Genomic DNA, 14,299 nt, shown 5'->3' with positions numbered 1-14,299 from the left:
GTAAGTGAAGGAAATGCAATCTGCTAGCCAATTACAAATGGTGCGTTTCCCAACAGCAACTCCCCTTCTGTTGGGATCGAAAGAAACAAACATTTGGGCGGACTGTCTGAAGGGGCTTGTCCGCTCCACATAAAAGGCCAATGCTCTTTTGCAGTCCAATGTATGCAACTGACGTTCAGCAGGGCGGGTATGAGGACGGTGAAAAAATGTTGGCAAGACAATTGACTGGTTCAGTGCGGAGGACTACTCTGTTGTGATGAAACTTGAGATAAGGAGCATGCACTACCAAGGCTTGAAGCTCACTGACTCTACGAGCTGAAGTAACCGCCACCAAGAAAATGACCTTCCAAGGTCAAATACTTCAGATGGCAGGAATTCAGAGGCTCAAAAGGAGGTTTCATCAGCTGGGTGAGGACGACATTGAGATCCCATGACACTGGTGGAGGTTTGACAGGGGGCTTTGACAAAAGCAAATCTCTCATGAATCGAACAACTAAAGGCTTACCCTCTGCATGAAAATGAAAAGCACTAATCACACTAAGATGAACGCTTACGGAGCTGGTTTTGAGACCAGACTCTGACAGGTGTAGAAGGTATTGAAGCAGGGTCTGTGTGGGACACGAGCGAGGGCCTTGCTGTCACACCAGACTGCAAACCTTCCTCATTTAAAAGAGTAACACCTCTTCGTGGAATATTTTCTGGAAGCAAGCAAGACTCGGGAGACACTCTCAGAGAGACCCATGGAGGCTAAGTCTATGCTCTCAACATCCAGGCCGTGAGAGCCAAAGACTGGAGGTTGGGATGCAGAAGCGGCCCCTCGTTCTGAGTGATAGAAAATACTCCATCTCCACGGTTCTTCGAAGAGGGAACCAAATCTGACACGGCCAAAAAGGAGCAATCAGAATCATGGTTCCGCAGTCTTGCCTGAGTTTCAGTAAAGTCTTCCCCACCAGAGGTATGGGAGGATATGCATACAGAAGTCCCTTCCCCCAATGGAGGAGAAAGGCATCTGCTAGTCTGTCGTGGGCCTGAAGACTGGAACAGAACTGAGGGACTTTGTGATTGAACTGAGTGGCGAAAAGATACACCAAGGGGGAGCCCCATGCTTGGAAGATCTTGCGCACTATGCGCGAGTTGAGCAACCACTCGTGAGGTTGCATGATCCTGCTCAACCTGTCGGCCAGACTGTTGTTTATGCTGTGGAGGCCATATGGCCCAGAAGTCTCAACATCTGCCGAGCTGTGATCCGCTGAGACACTCTGGCCATGGAAACTAGAGACAGAAGATTGTCTGTCCTCGTCTCGGGAAGATAGGCACGAGCCGTCTGTGAATACAGCAGAGCTCCAATAAATTCCAGTCTTTGAACAGGAAGAAGATGGGACGGGGTAATTTATAACAAACCCGAGTACCTCCAGCAGTTGAATGTCATCTGCATGTAGAGCTGCTGCCTTTGAGGTGTTCTTCACCAGCCAATCGTCGAGATAAGGGAACACATGCACTCCCATTCTACGTAGCGACACTGCAACTACCGCCAGGCATTTGGTAAATACTCTGGGTGCAGAGGCGAGACCAAAGGTCAGCACACAATACGGGAAATGCTGCGCTCCCAGATGGAATCGAAGGTACTTCCTGTGAGCTGGGAGTATCGGGATGTGTGTATAAGCATCCTTTAAGTCCAGAGAGCATAGCCAATCGTTTTCCTGAATCATGCGAAGAAGGGTGCCCAGGGAAAGCATCCTGAACTTTTCTTGGACCAGGTATTATTATTTATTTATTATTTGTTGCATTATATCCCACATTTTCCCACCTCTTTGCAGGCTCAATGTGGCATACAATACATCATGAATAGTGCAAATGAGAAGAGAATAGGCAATTACATACATAGTAACATAGTAGATGACGGCAGAAAAAGACCTGCATGGTCCATCCAGTCTGCCCAAGACAAACTCATATGTGTATACCTTACCTTGACTTTGTACCTGTCCTTTTCAGGGCACAGACCATATAAGTCTGCCCAGCAGTATTTCCCGCCTCCCAACCACCAGTCCCGCCTCCCATCACCGGCTCTGGTACAGACCGTATAATTCTGCCCTCCCCTATCCTCGCCTCCCAACCACCACCCCCTCTTCCCCCCAACTGCTCCGCCACCCAATTTCAGCTAAGCTTCTGAGGATCCATTCCTTCTGCACAGGATTCCTCTATGCATATCCCATGCATGTTTGAACTCCGTTACCGTTTTCATCTCCACCACCTCCCGCGGGAGGGCATTCCAAGCGTCCACCACCCTCTCCGTGAAAAAATACTTCCTGATATCTTTCCTGAGTCTGCCCCCCTTCAATCTCATTTCATGTCCTCTCGTTCTACCGCCTTCCCATCTCCGGAAAAGATTTGTTTGCGGATTAATACCTTTCAAATATCTGAACGTCTGTATCATATCACCCCTGTTCCTCCTTTCCTCCAGGGTGTACATGTTCAGGTCAGCAAGCCTCTCTTCATACGTCTTGGAACGTAAATCCCATACCATCCTCGTAGCTTTTCTTTCAACCACTTCCATTTTTATTTTTTTTTATTTTGGTAATATTGGTATTACAGAAGGATTTTGGGTTACATGATAATGATAAAGCATAATAGTGAAATAACAAGAAAACATTTTAAGATAATTCTGGGTACATGTGGGGGATTTCACATGTGATGATCTTAGTGATATGTCTTGTTGAAGAAATGAGTCTTCAGTAGTTTGCGGAAGCTGGTTAGTTATTTGTTCATGGCCCTTAGGTCTAGAATGGAACGCATCCCCCCTGTTTTCTTTTGCACAAGGAAGTACCTGGAATAGAATCCCAGCCCTTCCTGCCCTGGTGGAACGGGCTCGACTGCATTGGTGCTGAGAAGGGCGGAGATTTCCTCTGCAAGTACCTGCTTGTGTGGAAGCTGAAGGACTGAGCTCCCGGTGGGCAATTTGGAGATCAAACTGAGGGAGTATACTAACCGGACTATTTGAAGAACCCACCGATCGAAGGTTACAAGAGGCCACCTTTGGTGAAAAACTTTTTTTTTAAAGTATTTATGTTTTATCAATAAAATACTGTATATTCTTCATACATCATTATTGTGCATTATAACATTGGTTGTGCCTGTAACAACAAAAAAACTAACATCATGTCTGTATAATTCTAACAGTATTTCTCCTATTTATCTTAACATTCTAAATCCCCTACTCCCTCCCTTCCGACTCTCCTTTCTTCCTCTTACAAGGAGTTATAGGGTTTGGGTAGAAGACCATTTATCATACAAGTCCCATATTCTCTGATGTTGGGCAATTTGTCCTTTCCTTATAGCTGTGAGTTTTGACATAAGTTGAAATGTTTTAAGCTTTGCTAAGACAGTCCGCAGTCTTGGTAGTGATGGCTTTTTCCATGCTGCTGCTAAAAGTAGTTTACCTGCCACAAACACTTGTGTAGCAAACTGATGGATATTCCGCTGTGCTCATGGCGGTCGAAAATGTAACAGACAACATTCTATACTCCTAGGGTACTCAAACCCTGTCACAGTCTGTAAAAATCCCAAGATTTCAGTCCAATACTCTTGTGTTTGTTTGCATGTCCACCATATATGGATCATATCCCCCACTTCACCACATTGGTGAAAACCTTTTAACCTCCCTCCGACCAGCAGATCGTCCGGCACGGACACTTTGATAGCGGCTATGCTCAGCTGGAGCCAGTCAAAAGCCCGTCCCTTGCTTTTGCTGGGGAGCTGCAGGGGCCTGTCTAGGCGCAAGCTGTTGACGAGAACGAGCGCGCTGGGGCTGAGCCTGAGAAGGCTGTCGGGAAGGAGGATTGTACCTACGCCTATTGTAGGCATAGGGAGCAGTCCTTCTTCCCTGGAAAAAAACGTCTATCTGATGAGGTAGAAGCTGAAGGTGCCCGGCAGGAGAGATTGTCCATAGCGGTTTCCCGCTGGTGGAGCTGTTCGAGCACCTGCTCGACTTTCTCGCCGAAAATATTACTCCCCCCCCCCCCCGGCAAGGGACATCCGCAATCCGCTGCTGGACTCGATTATCCAGGTCAAAGGCACACAGCCATAAGAGTCTGCACATCACTATAACCTGAGCAGCGGCTCTGAATGCAACATCAAAAGAGTCGTAAGAACCCCTGGACAGGAATTTAAGACACGCCTTCAGCTGCCTGACCACCTCCTGAAAAGGCCTGGCGTGCTCCACAGGGAGCTTGTCCACTAAGTCCGCCAGTTGCTTTACATTGTTCCGCATGTGGATGCACTGGATATCTCCCACAGCTTTCTAGAATTTCTTGAAAAATCTAATCTAATGTGAATTTGTAGACCGAACTACTCCCAGCACGAAGTTCAAGGCGGTGAACAAAACAAAGAGACTCAAACAGCACGAAGAACAACATAAAAATAAGAACAATCTACAGTTTATCAAATAAAAATGATTTCAATTTCTCTCTCAATTGCATATAATTAAGCTCAGAACAAATATAGAAAGGAACTGCATTCCAGATCATAACAGCTTGAAAAGAGAACATGGCCTCAAAATGACGTTTCAATCGGACACCATTAAATGCAGGAAGTTTTAAGGTAAAATTATCTTGCAATCCAGAAGAAGAAAGAAAAAGATCTGGAAAAATATAAAATAAGCAGCTCCGAAGTACAACCATTTAAAACTTGAAAAATCACACAAATAGATTTAAAATTGATATAGGGTTTTGCCCTCCACTGAAAATAAGACTTTTCTGTTGATGCCATCCTAGAAGTACTTAAGATAGTGTGATGGGGAGACCACGGAAATCATTTTCAAACCACTTAGACTTACAAAGTTCCATAGTTTACCAACAGGCTCATTTTCGAAAGAGAAGGACGCCCATCTTTCGACATAAATCGGAAGATGGGCGTCCTTCTCACAGGGTCATCCAAATTGGTATAATCAAAAGCCAATTTTGGACGTCCCCAACTGCTTTCCGTCGCAGGAATGGCCAAAGTTCAAGGGGGCGTATCGAGGCGTAGCGAAGGCGGCACCTTCGGCATGCCTAACACATGGATGTCCTCGACCCATAATGGAAAAAAAAAGGACGTCCATCTTGTTTCGATAATACAGGTTTCCCCGCCCCTCCATCGGGATGTTTTGCAAGGACATCTACTACTACTACTACTAATTATCATTTCTATAGTGCTACTAGACGTCAGGGGCATAGCCAGACAGCAAATTTTGGGTGGGCCTAGGCAAGAAGTGGGTGGGCACCAAGTGTTCTCCACCCCACCCAAAAAAATGCTTCTCTCCACCATGGCAGTCTGCAGCAGGCAGGCGCTGAAAACTGAGACTGTGCAGGTGTCCATATCGTGGGAGTAGCATTTTCATTACTATCAGGGGGAAGTCTTCAGCTAGCAGACATTGGGATCCCCACCAGCTAATGTTAAATGTGTATTACTGTTGGGTGGGCCTGAGTCCCATGTGTGTGGGCCCTGGCCCACCCCAGCCCATCTGTGGCTATGCCACTGCTAGACGTACACAGAACTGTACACTTGAACTGAAGAGACAATCCCTGCTCGACAGAACTTACAATCTAATTAGGACAGACAAACAGGACAAACAAGAGATAAGGGAATATTAAAATGAGGATGATAAAATAAGGGTTCTAAACAAGTGAATAAGGGTTAGGAGTTAAAAGCAGCATCAAAAAGGTGGGCTTTTAGCTTAGATTTGAAGACGGCCAGAGATGGAGCTTGATGTACCGGCTTAGGAAGTCTATTCCAGGCATATGGTGCAGCAAGATAAAAGGAACGGAGTCCCTTTCGATTATGCCCCTCTATGTAACTTTGTAAGTCTAAGTGCTTTGAAAATACGCTTCAACAGGAGCAAATCATTTCCCATCAACATCCATGCCAAGAGGTTGAGATGAAGCAAGTTCTTTGGCTGTGTGTTATTAACATGGGTAAAATGTCTAACTTCATTGATTTCCTGATAGATAAATCGCAAACGACTAGAAACCGCCATACGTCCTGTGAAGAATGCTATGAGAATCATACTCCCTGATCTCCTGAGTTTTACTAAGGTTTTTGCAAGCAGAGGTACTGGAGGGTTCATGTGCATGAGTCCCATTCCCCAATGAAGGCAGATGGCATCTCTGGCCACAGAACTGTGAACAGAAGCAACAGCTGGACAATAAGTGAATGAGGGATTAGGTTCTACGTAATATTTGGGATCAAGTGCTCTGGTTTTTAGTTACGTAAGACACTAACTCCTCTCTAGTAGGAGTGGGAGCGATTACTAGTGGTGCTTGATATTGTTTTAACTCCCATGCTGTGGAATAGTGTACTCTTTTGTATTCACATTCAAATAACTACAGCAGCACTGAAAACATGTCTACGTTTATTAGAGAACTTACTATATCGCCCAGCTTTACAGGACAGAGCAGGTTATAAAATCACAAAACACATAAGAAACAGAACTCCAATAAGAAATAGGACGTTTTGTCACTCGAGCTTTTCCATCAGATTAAATGCTTCATTTGCCTTTGTTTTCTTGGCATTCTCTTGCTATGACTGCTTGCTTTTCATTCTATTTATTTATAGCAGCATTTATATCCCACATTTTCCAAACATGTTTGGTTCAATGTGGCTTACAATTTTAGTTAGTACAGGTAGAAAATTAAATTTTAAGGGGATGGAGGGGGAAGTGTAGAAACAAGTGAATTACATTTTAACAGAGTCTTAGTGAATTGCATTTTTAGAGACTAGGCATAAATGCCGGACCAGGCAACGCGGATCGGCATCTACCCACTTGTGAGAATACTGGAGCCTGTTTTTCCTCAGAGAATTGCTGTTTTACAAAATAAGGACAAGCTCCTAGGTGCCACAACACCTTATCATTCTTTTCACCAGGAATGGAGCATGAAACCTTCGGCTTCGTTCATCTTAAGGCTAGAGTCAGATGTTGTAAAATTTGGAATATCCAGAAATTCCCCCTTCTTAATCTTAGCATAGGTACTGATTTAGCAAACACTACCATGCCTTGCTGCTGGCCATGCAGGACACCTGTGTTCTAAACTTAAAATGTCAAACTTTCCCATTGTCCCACTTGCAGAAAATCCCATAGCAACCTCAATCTCTCCAACCAACTCTGGGCCTGCAAACTAACAGGCTGGCTTTGGATCACCACCACAGATTTGATGTGCACCCCTCCCCCCTGACCAGACAGCTCAAGCTGGTTGCAGCCCAGAAACAGGCTGAACAGCATCCCCAACCCCACTCCTCCCTTCTTGCAGGTGTTGTGGCAATTGCTCCTTGAAGACCACACATTCAGTGAAAAATCAACTCATAGTTTACCCACAACCACCTACTGAGCCTATACTGTCATGTCAGGGGTTGCTGTAGGCAGTAATAGAATAGCTAATGTGACCTTTATCTAAGGACTGACAGAAGAACATTGCCACTTTAGGAAATATAGTGATGATTCCAACAGCAGAACATAACTCTTGACTCTTAAGATGTTTCACTGGCTTAGTACAGAGTTCAATCTCGGAAGTAAATAAGAGCAGTTATAAACAGAAGACAAGTGTTAATCAGTGGTGTGAAGAGGGCAACAAATGCAAAATGAAAATATTATGGATTTCCCTACGTTGTCACCAACTGAGCCAGAGTTTAGAGCCATCAGAGCACAGCTGAGGCAAAATATGCAGTGTTAATGCACATGACTTCATGCATAAGCGAGTCAAAATTCCTTAAACCTCCAGGCTTTTTTTCTTCTGTAGTTAATTATAGAGCAGATCATCAATAAATCCAAAACCATATGCAAACTGAAAATATTTAACAACCCAATTTAATGCTGCGGGACGAGCTCATTAAACATCTAGTGTAATGAAGATCCCAGTGGGATAGCAGTAAATACTGTCTTGATTCAATGATCAGAATAAATCACAATCCTCCCATGTTATCTTTGCAGTTATTATCCAAGAAAATGTTTAGGTTCCACCTTTACATTAAAGTCTGCTGCTTACCAGGCTCTTTAGACTAGTTTCCGGAACTACTGTGTAAATGCATTCAAATAAAGTGTACATCCTAGTTGCTATTTTACAAAATAAAGCATCTGGATTGTTTATGTTTCAGGTTCATATTGTCTGTTTTGCTAAATAAGTAACTTGAAGTGGCTCTCAAGTGACAAAATGTTTTTTTTTGTAGAGACAAGAACCTTTATCCTCTATGTGTTGCTCTTATTCTCAGCTCACTAAGTGAAATCAATGTTGCTGTTCTTAAGGCCAATTCAACAGGTAAAATTCAAGTTTTACATGTGAATTTGGAGGCTAGGGACGTATCTATGGAGCTGATATAACAAGAATTAACCAGGTGAGACTACTTTCAGAAAGGAAAACCAATTTCAAGCTTGGAACAGTTGCTTGAAACTGTACACCACAGTCTGCTTAAACATGCCTACAATCAATGCTGCTATTAACAGTTGGAAGCACTAAAGAGTTGTTTACTTGTTGGCTTGGACTGAAAAACTCCATTCTATTTTAAACCTCAGCAGATATATTTTCATCTCTTCTTTAATACTGAGAAAACGCTACAAGGAAATACATTTTACTTAAAACAAAAAAAAAAAGAACCAGAAAAGCAAAATCTATTATGATTATGTGAAATGTAGGATAATCCTTGTCTGACGACATCATATAAACATTTGATAATGAAATAAACTGCTATCTAAACCTAAAGAAAAATCTCTATTCTATGGATCTAATGATGTTTGTGTGTTGTTGTCAAAGTAGGTGCTACCTGTACAATTTTTTCTTCAAAGTCTGTTTAAAAACAATTAGGGAAGACTTCATAGATTTTTTTTTTAAATCTTGCTCTCCATGGTTATCAACCCAAACCCATGAGATAATTACCTCCCCAATAGGGGGCAGTGAGCAAAAAGTAAGGCTTTCTAAATGTCTAGCTTAAAATGGAAAAGCTAGTTCTCGATACTGACACTCATTAATACAGTCTGAAAATAGTCTTACAACACATAACAAAGGGCTCTCTCATTTACTTTAACCTACTTTACAGCCAAGAATTAGAACCACATAACAAAAACTTCGTACGCTAAAAAGGAATGCTTATGCTTGAAATGTATAGGCTCTCATTGGGCAGCAAGGTGAAAGTTTCTGGTTGGCTGTAAAAGGTGCATAATGAGCTCGTTGATTTGAAAAGGTTCTGCTTGCAGTCAAGAGAATTAGAGAAAGAATACATCACTATTACTATGACAAGGACTGGACATGCAGACAAACACTGCTGAGTGCTCCGATACCCCAGTTTCATTAACTAGTTTCTTACTTTCACCCAGGTAGATAATAAAGACACCTTACATTTTGAGTATGAGATGTTTACTCCTTTAACGCTGCATATAAAAACGTTAGAATGCATGTATGAACAAATTGCAGAACGCTACATAAAGTTTCAAAGAGCTTTCCTACCTGCCAGATTTGATGTGGCCTTTTCTCCAGAAGGCAGCTGCTCCTTTCTTAATGATTGGCCTGATGAGCTGTCTTGTGCAGTGAAGAGTCCAGGACTGTCCGTTACCTTTTTACGCCCACTACCTGAAGAGCTGATGACCCTGCAGCTTCCTATTGCACTTGTAAACAGATTTGTGTGTTCGTCACTGCTGACTGGTTCAGAGCTAGGAGTAAATCCTCCTAAGGACAAACCTGGGTTATCAGAACAGTCTATTTGTAGCGGTGTCTGCAATCCCAATGCTAATGAATTTGATTCAGAAGACTCCCTCCTGACCCACTGTTCATCTTTGCCTAACAAGCCCTTTGAAGGAGACAGATGAGGGCAAGTCATATGACATCTGCGTGTCTCTTTATGCTTGTACCTTTCACTTACACCCTCCTTCCCAAACCTGTAACGTTTTAGAGACTCAAGAACAGTTCTTGATGAGCTATTTGCGGTGAGGCTATCCATGGAGACCTGGGCCTGCTCTGAAGATCGGTGTTCTCTGTGCTTGTGACGGTGTCTGTGTTTATGTTCTACCATCCAGCTATAAGCCACTTCTGGAGGAACACTGGGGTAGGTGCTCATAGAGAGAAGTGGAGTTCTACTTGTTGTAAGGAAAGCCTCCTGACGTAGCAGTTTATGCTTCTTCTTGTGGTATTTGGCAGGATTGAGCAGTAAATGGCCAGTGTGCATGTAAGAGGGATGTGGCAGTGGAGTAGTAAAAGAAGGAGATGGAGGTGGTGGATAGAGAGTAGGTGGGTACCGTCCATAATAGCTGAGCCCTATAGGAGCAGCAGCAAGGGGAGAAGGAGAATAAGGCATGCCATAGGATGGATAGAAGCCAGTACTAGAAAGAGGAAAACTAAGACTATGCATGAATGGCATTTCTGTCACAGTCTCCCGCATTTTGGGTGGTCTCCCTCGCTTCTTCTTCAAGTCAGGTTTTCGAATGTAGTGCAAAGGATCTAAAGGGAATGTAGGATGGGTATAAAAGCTATTGAAATTTATTCGGAAAATAGTAGGCAACAAGTCCCTGGGGATAAAATGGCGACTCCTGTGGGTTATTCTAATCTCACTCAAACGACTGATTAATTCCTCCAGTTCAGCCAGGAAGTCGGGGTCCTGCCTACTTCGCAGCTGTGGATACTTCTTTTTACGTTTCCGTTTCTGCCTCTTCATTTTATCATAACTGAGGTAATCATGATTTCTGCGCTTACATTTGTGTTTGTGTTTTTCCTTCAGGCTGCTTAGAACTGCTGAAGTTTCAGGTGGAAGGAGCGAAACATGTTCAAAGGAGTACCTTCTCTTCTTCTGTCCGCAGAATTTTTCAGCTCGATCTGACGTACTATTGTTATCGGTACCTATCCCACTGTCACTAGGAACTGTCTCATCACTATGGGACTCACTTATTGGTGAAGGAGTTGCTTCCTTAAGCGAGGTCAGCTCACTTAGGTGAGAAGGAGAATTTGGTAACAAAGTAGGAGGAGACAACCGCCTTCTCCCTTTTGAAGCCTTCCTCATTGCAAGCGTCTGGACCACAGTTCCCTGTCTGGAGTGTATGTGTACATATGGCACTGAACTGGGTTCAATGAATCCTGCATCACTGCTGACAGGACTCTGGCCACCACTTGTGCCTGAAGACTGAGAACAGACTGGAGAAGGAAGAACATCAGACACATTTGCTGTCGAAGGTAGTAAAGGGGAAAGTGCTTGTCCAAGCGCAGCTTCAGCTGTTTGCTGGGCAGATTTCTCTAGCATACCATGACCAATGGAACTGCTAGTTAAAATACCATCTACGCCAGCCTTGGGCTTTCTGCCTCTTCTCTTTCCTATGTAAATGGTCCCTTTCTTGCTGACGTTTATCTGTTGACCTAATTTAGAACCAAACGTTGCAGCAAGTGTTGAGACGGTGCTGTGCACTTTTGATTGCACTTTCCCTTTGCTGCTCTGTTCCACTGCACTGGAGAGAATCTGACTCAAAAGTTTCTTCCGTTTTATAGTCTTCATTTTGTTTATTTTGCGGATAATGGTTTTCATCAATTGCCCATTGCATCTCTTTGCAGATTTTTTGTACGTTTCAGAGCCGAGATCAGTAATGCTGCAGTCACTAGCTTGATAAGTTTCCTCAGAACATCTAGAAAGTTCCTTCGTCTCTGAAAGGTCTTCATTTTTATGGTCACTTTCACACTGCACCTTGTTCGTATGATCTGTAACATAAGTTGCCACAGACAGAATAGGAGGCTTCATTTTTACTGGTGATCTAATTTGCCTTTTTGGCCTTCCTCTCTTTTTAGGGAAGTGTTGACCTGTTATTCTTTCTTGAAGGGAGGGGATTTCTACTTCTGGCTGAAGGACTGGGGGTTCCTGTTCTTCTTTTGATTGTACTGCAAAGACTTTGGAAGCTGGGATTTTTAGGGTCCTCTTAGGAGGACCTTCCAGTTGAGGCATCTCCTTACTTCTAGGCCTCCCCCTTTTAGGTTTATAATCTACCAAAATGTCATCTGAATTACCACATGGTTTATGAAACTGCTTGCAGGTCTGACTGAATAAAGGTAGAGTCTGCCCAGTACTAGATTTGCTCAGTTTTGTCAATCGAGATTTAACAACTCCATGATCTGGGTTTTTAGTCTGCTCAGGATTACTGTTTGACAGTCTGCTGCATGAAATGCTTTTTAAAAGTTCTGAATTATCTAGTTCTGGTCCTTTTGCAGCCTGATTTACACTTTTAACTATCACTTTAGTCCATCTTGGTTTTCTTCCTTTCCTTTTTTTTAAGGGTTTTGATTGCAAACTAGTGCTCATATTCCTGACTCCTTGACATTTTTTCTCTGCTCTAACTGCTGAACCAATCTTGAGCAACTGTTTGTTACGTAGCAAATTTGCAAAGCTAACAACAGAAGAGTTAGACGGTGCATAACTGTTGGTGTCGGCTGCCATAGTTCTCTTCCCACTAGTAGTGTGTGCTCCAGCAGATGTATGCATTCTTGTGGTATCAACACGAGACGCTTTCAAATTTTTACCAACCACCAAAAAGTCAGTGCTGGAATTGTGATTCAATGATGTGTGGCAGACGTTTTTACCAGTGTGCTCAATGACACTTTGTGGCAGCTCTGTTGCAGGACTTATAAGTAAAGAACTGGAAGCAGAGTGCGGGGAACTTATAGAGTGATTCCTGTTTAAAGTACCAACAGATGCTGCTGATGAGGGTGATGGAAGGTTTCCTTCTCCCACTGCACTGAATGGAGACTTTACTGTTGATGCCTCTGAGGCTCCTCCTGTCCTGAAATCTGGTGAAGTGCAATATACTGGCAATTGTTTCTCAGGCATGGATGCGTCAGAAGTTGTCTTTTCCAGGAAGGAGTAAGTATCTTGCTGAGTGGAGGTCCCTTCACTTAATACTTTTCTGTCTGTGCTGGAAACCTCTTTTCTAATAGAACACTTTTCTAACATGCTCTCTTTATTTTGTTGGACAACATTTTTCTCTACTATTTTGCTGTTTGGGTTCTCTTGCACAAGTTCTATCATTTCTGGCTTTCCAAGGTTACTGTTAGTATGATCTTTACTGGATGGAATCTTGACATGCTCAGAGGCTAGAGGGAGACGGTCAGTTTTTGAATTTCCAGGGTCCTTGGCAACCAGACTGGCAGAAATACCAACCACTTGCTTCTTCAGTTTACTCTTGGAAGACTTCAAAGGAGGGCAGGTTGCAATTAGGTGAGCCAGTTTTTCTGTTACACTGTTTGCTCCACCGACTAGAGTTCTGTCCTTTGAGTCAGGTTCATGGCAACCAGAAAGGCTACAAGGACTCGAACTGACATGTTCTGTGGTTTCCAAGGGCAATGAAGAAAAGCTCTTCAACATGGAATTTTTCTCTCCTTCTGAAAGACGTGTGCCTTCCTTTGCATGACATTCAACAGCAGTGACCTCGCCTGCCTTCTTGTACAGCTCCAAGGGATCCTAAAATAAAAAAGAAGCAATGCTTTAAAAACTGAAGAAGGAAGAGAATGTTTCTTGTACGTTCTATTTCTCTTGACCTTTAGTGACAAGCCAATTCCAAAACAACACTTCATAAAGTATTGCAACATTTCATATTCAATTCTGTCTACATCTCTGTATCACTTAGTAGGAAATATTTGAACAATGATATAACCTGTACATGCCAGACCTCTCTAGACACATGACCACCATTTGTACTAAGGTTACAAAACGAGGCTGCAGGTTTATTACAGCAAAGATGAAAGATAACACTGAAAACTCTGATGGATCTGACCTGTTACAACACAAGCTACACCTTAAATAGAGTTAAGCTGATGCCATCAGGCCAGGAAAAGGTAACTAGCAAAGTGTCAAATTCTATACTGCCTCAGTTCCATTTGTATAAAATATGAGTGTGGTAGCCGTGTTAGTCCACTCTTAAGGTTATCAATAGAAATCAAACAAAATAAAACATGGAAAAGAAAATAAGATGATACCTTTTTTATTGGACATAACTTAATACATTTCTTGATTAGCTTTCGAAGGTTGCCCTTCTTCGTCAGATCGGAAATAAGCAAATGTGCTAGCTGACAGTGTATATAAGTGAAAACATTCAAGCATTACTATGATAGTCTGACAGGGTGGGAGGATGGGGGTGGGTCGGAGGTATGCATGGGGACATCAAAGCATATCATTGATATTCTAACAGGATGGGTGTGGATAGGTGAGGGGTGGGGTGATCAACAGAGACACCACCCCACCACCCCAGCCTGACAGTATACCTCCCACACTCATCCAACTTAATCCGCTTAATTCTTTTCTTTCTCCTTGACTCAAC

At 43.0% G+C, this 14,299-nt stretch overlaps 1 protein-coding gene across 3 annotated transcripts in view; it reads right to left on the bottom strand.

Moving 5' to 3' along the window:
- Positions 1–14,299, bottom strand: part of ASH1L (ASH1 like histone lysine methyltransferase) — a 239,137-nt gene that overhangs the window by 157,030 nt on the left and 67,808 nt on the right. For all 3 annotated transcript variants that reach the window (XM_030186339.1, XM_030186340.1, XM_030186341.1), the window contains exon 3: positions 9,465–13,443. In XM_030186339.1, coding sequence (XP_030042199.1) covers positions 9,465–13,443 — 3,979 coding nt within the window. The remainder of the gene's footprint in view (positions 1–9,464; positions 13,444–14,299) is intronic.

Source organism: Microcaecilia unicolor, chromosome 14, assembly GCF_901765095.1.
Source record: "Microcaecilia unicolor chromosome 14, aMicUni1.1, whole genome shotgun sequence".
NCBI classification, from domain to species: domain Eukaryota; kingdom Metazoa; phylum Chordata; class Amphibia; order Gymnophiona; family Siphonopidae; genus Microcaecilia; species Microcaecilia unicolor.
The sequence above is the reverse complement of the archived record's forward strand: the minus strand, read 5'-3'. Positions and strand labels throughout refer to the sequence as shown.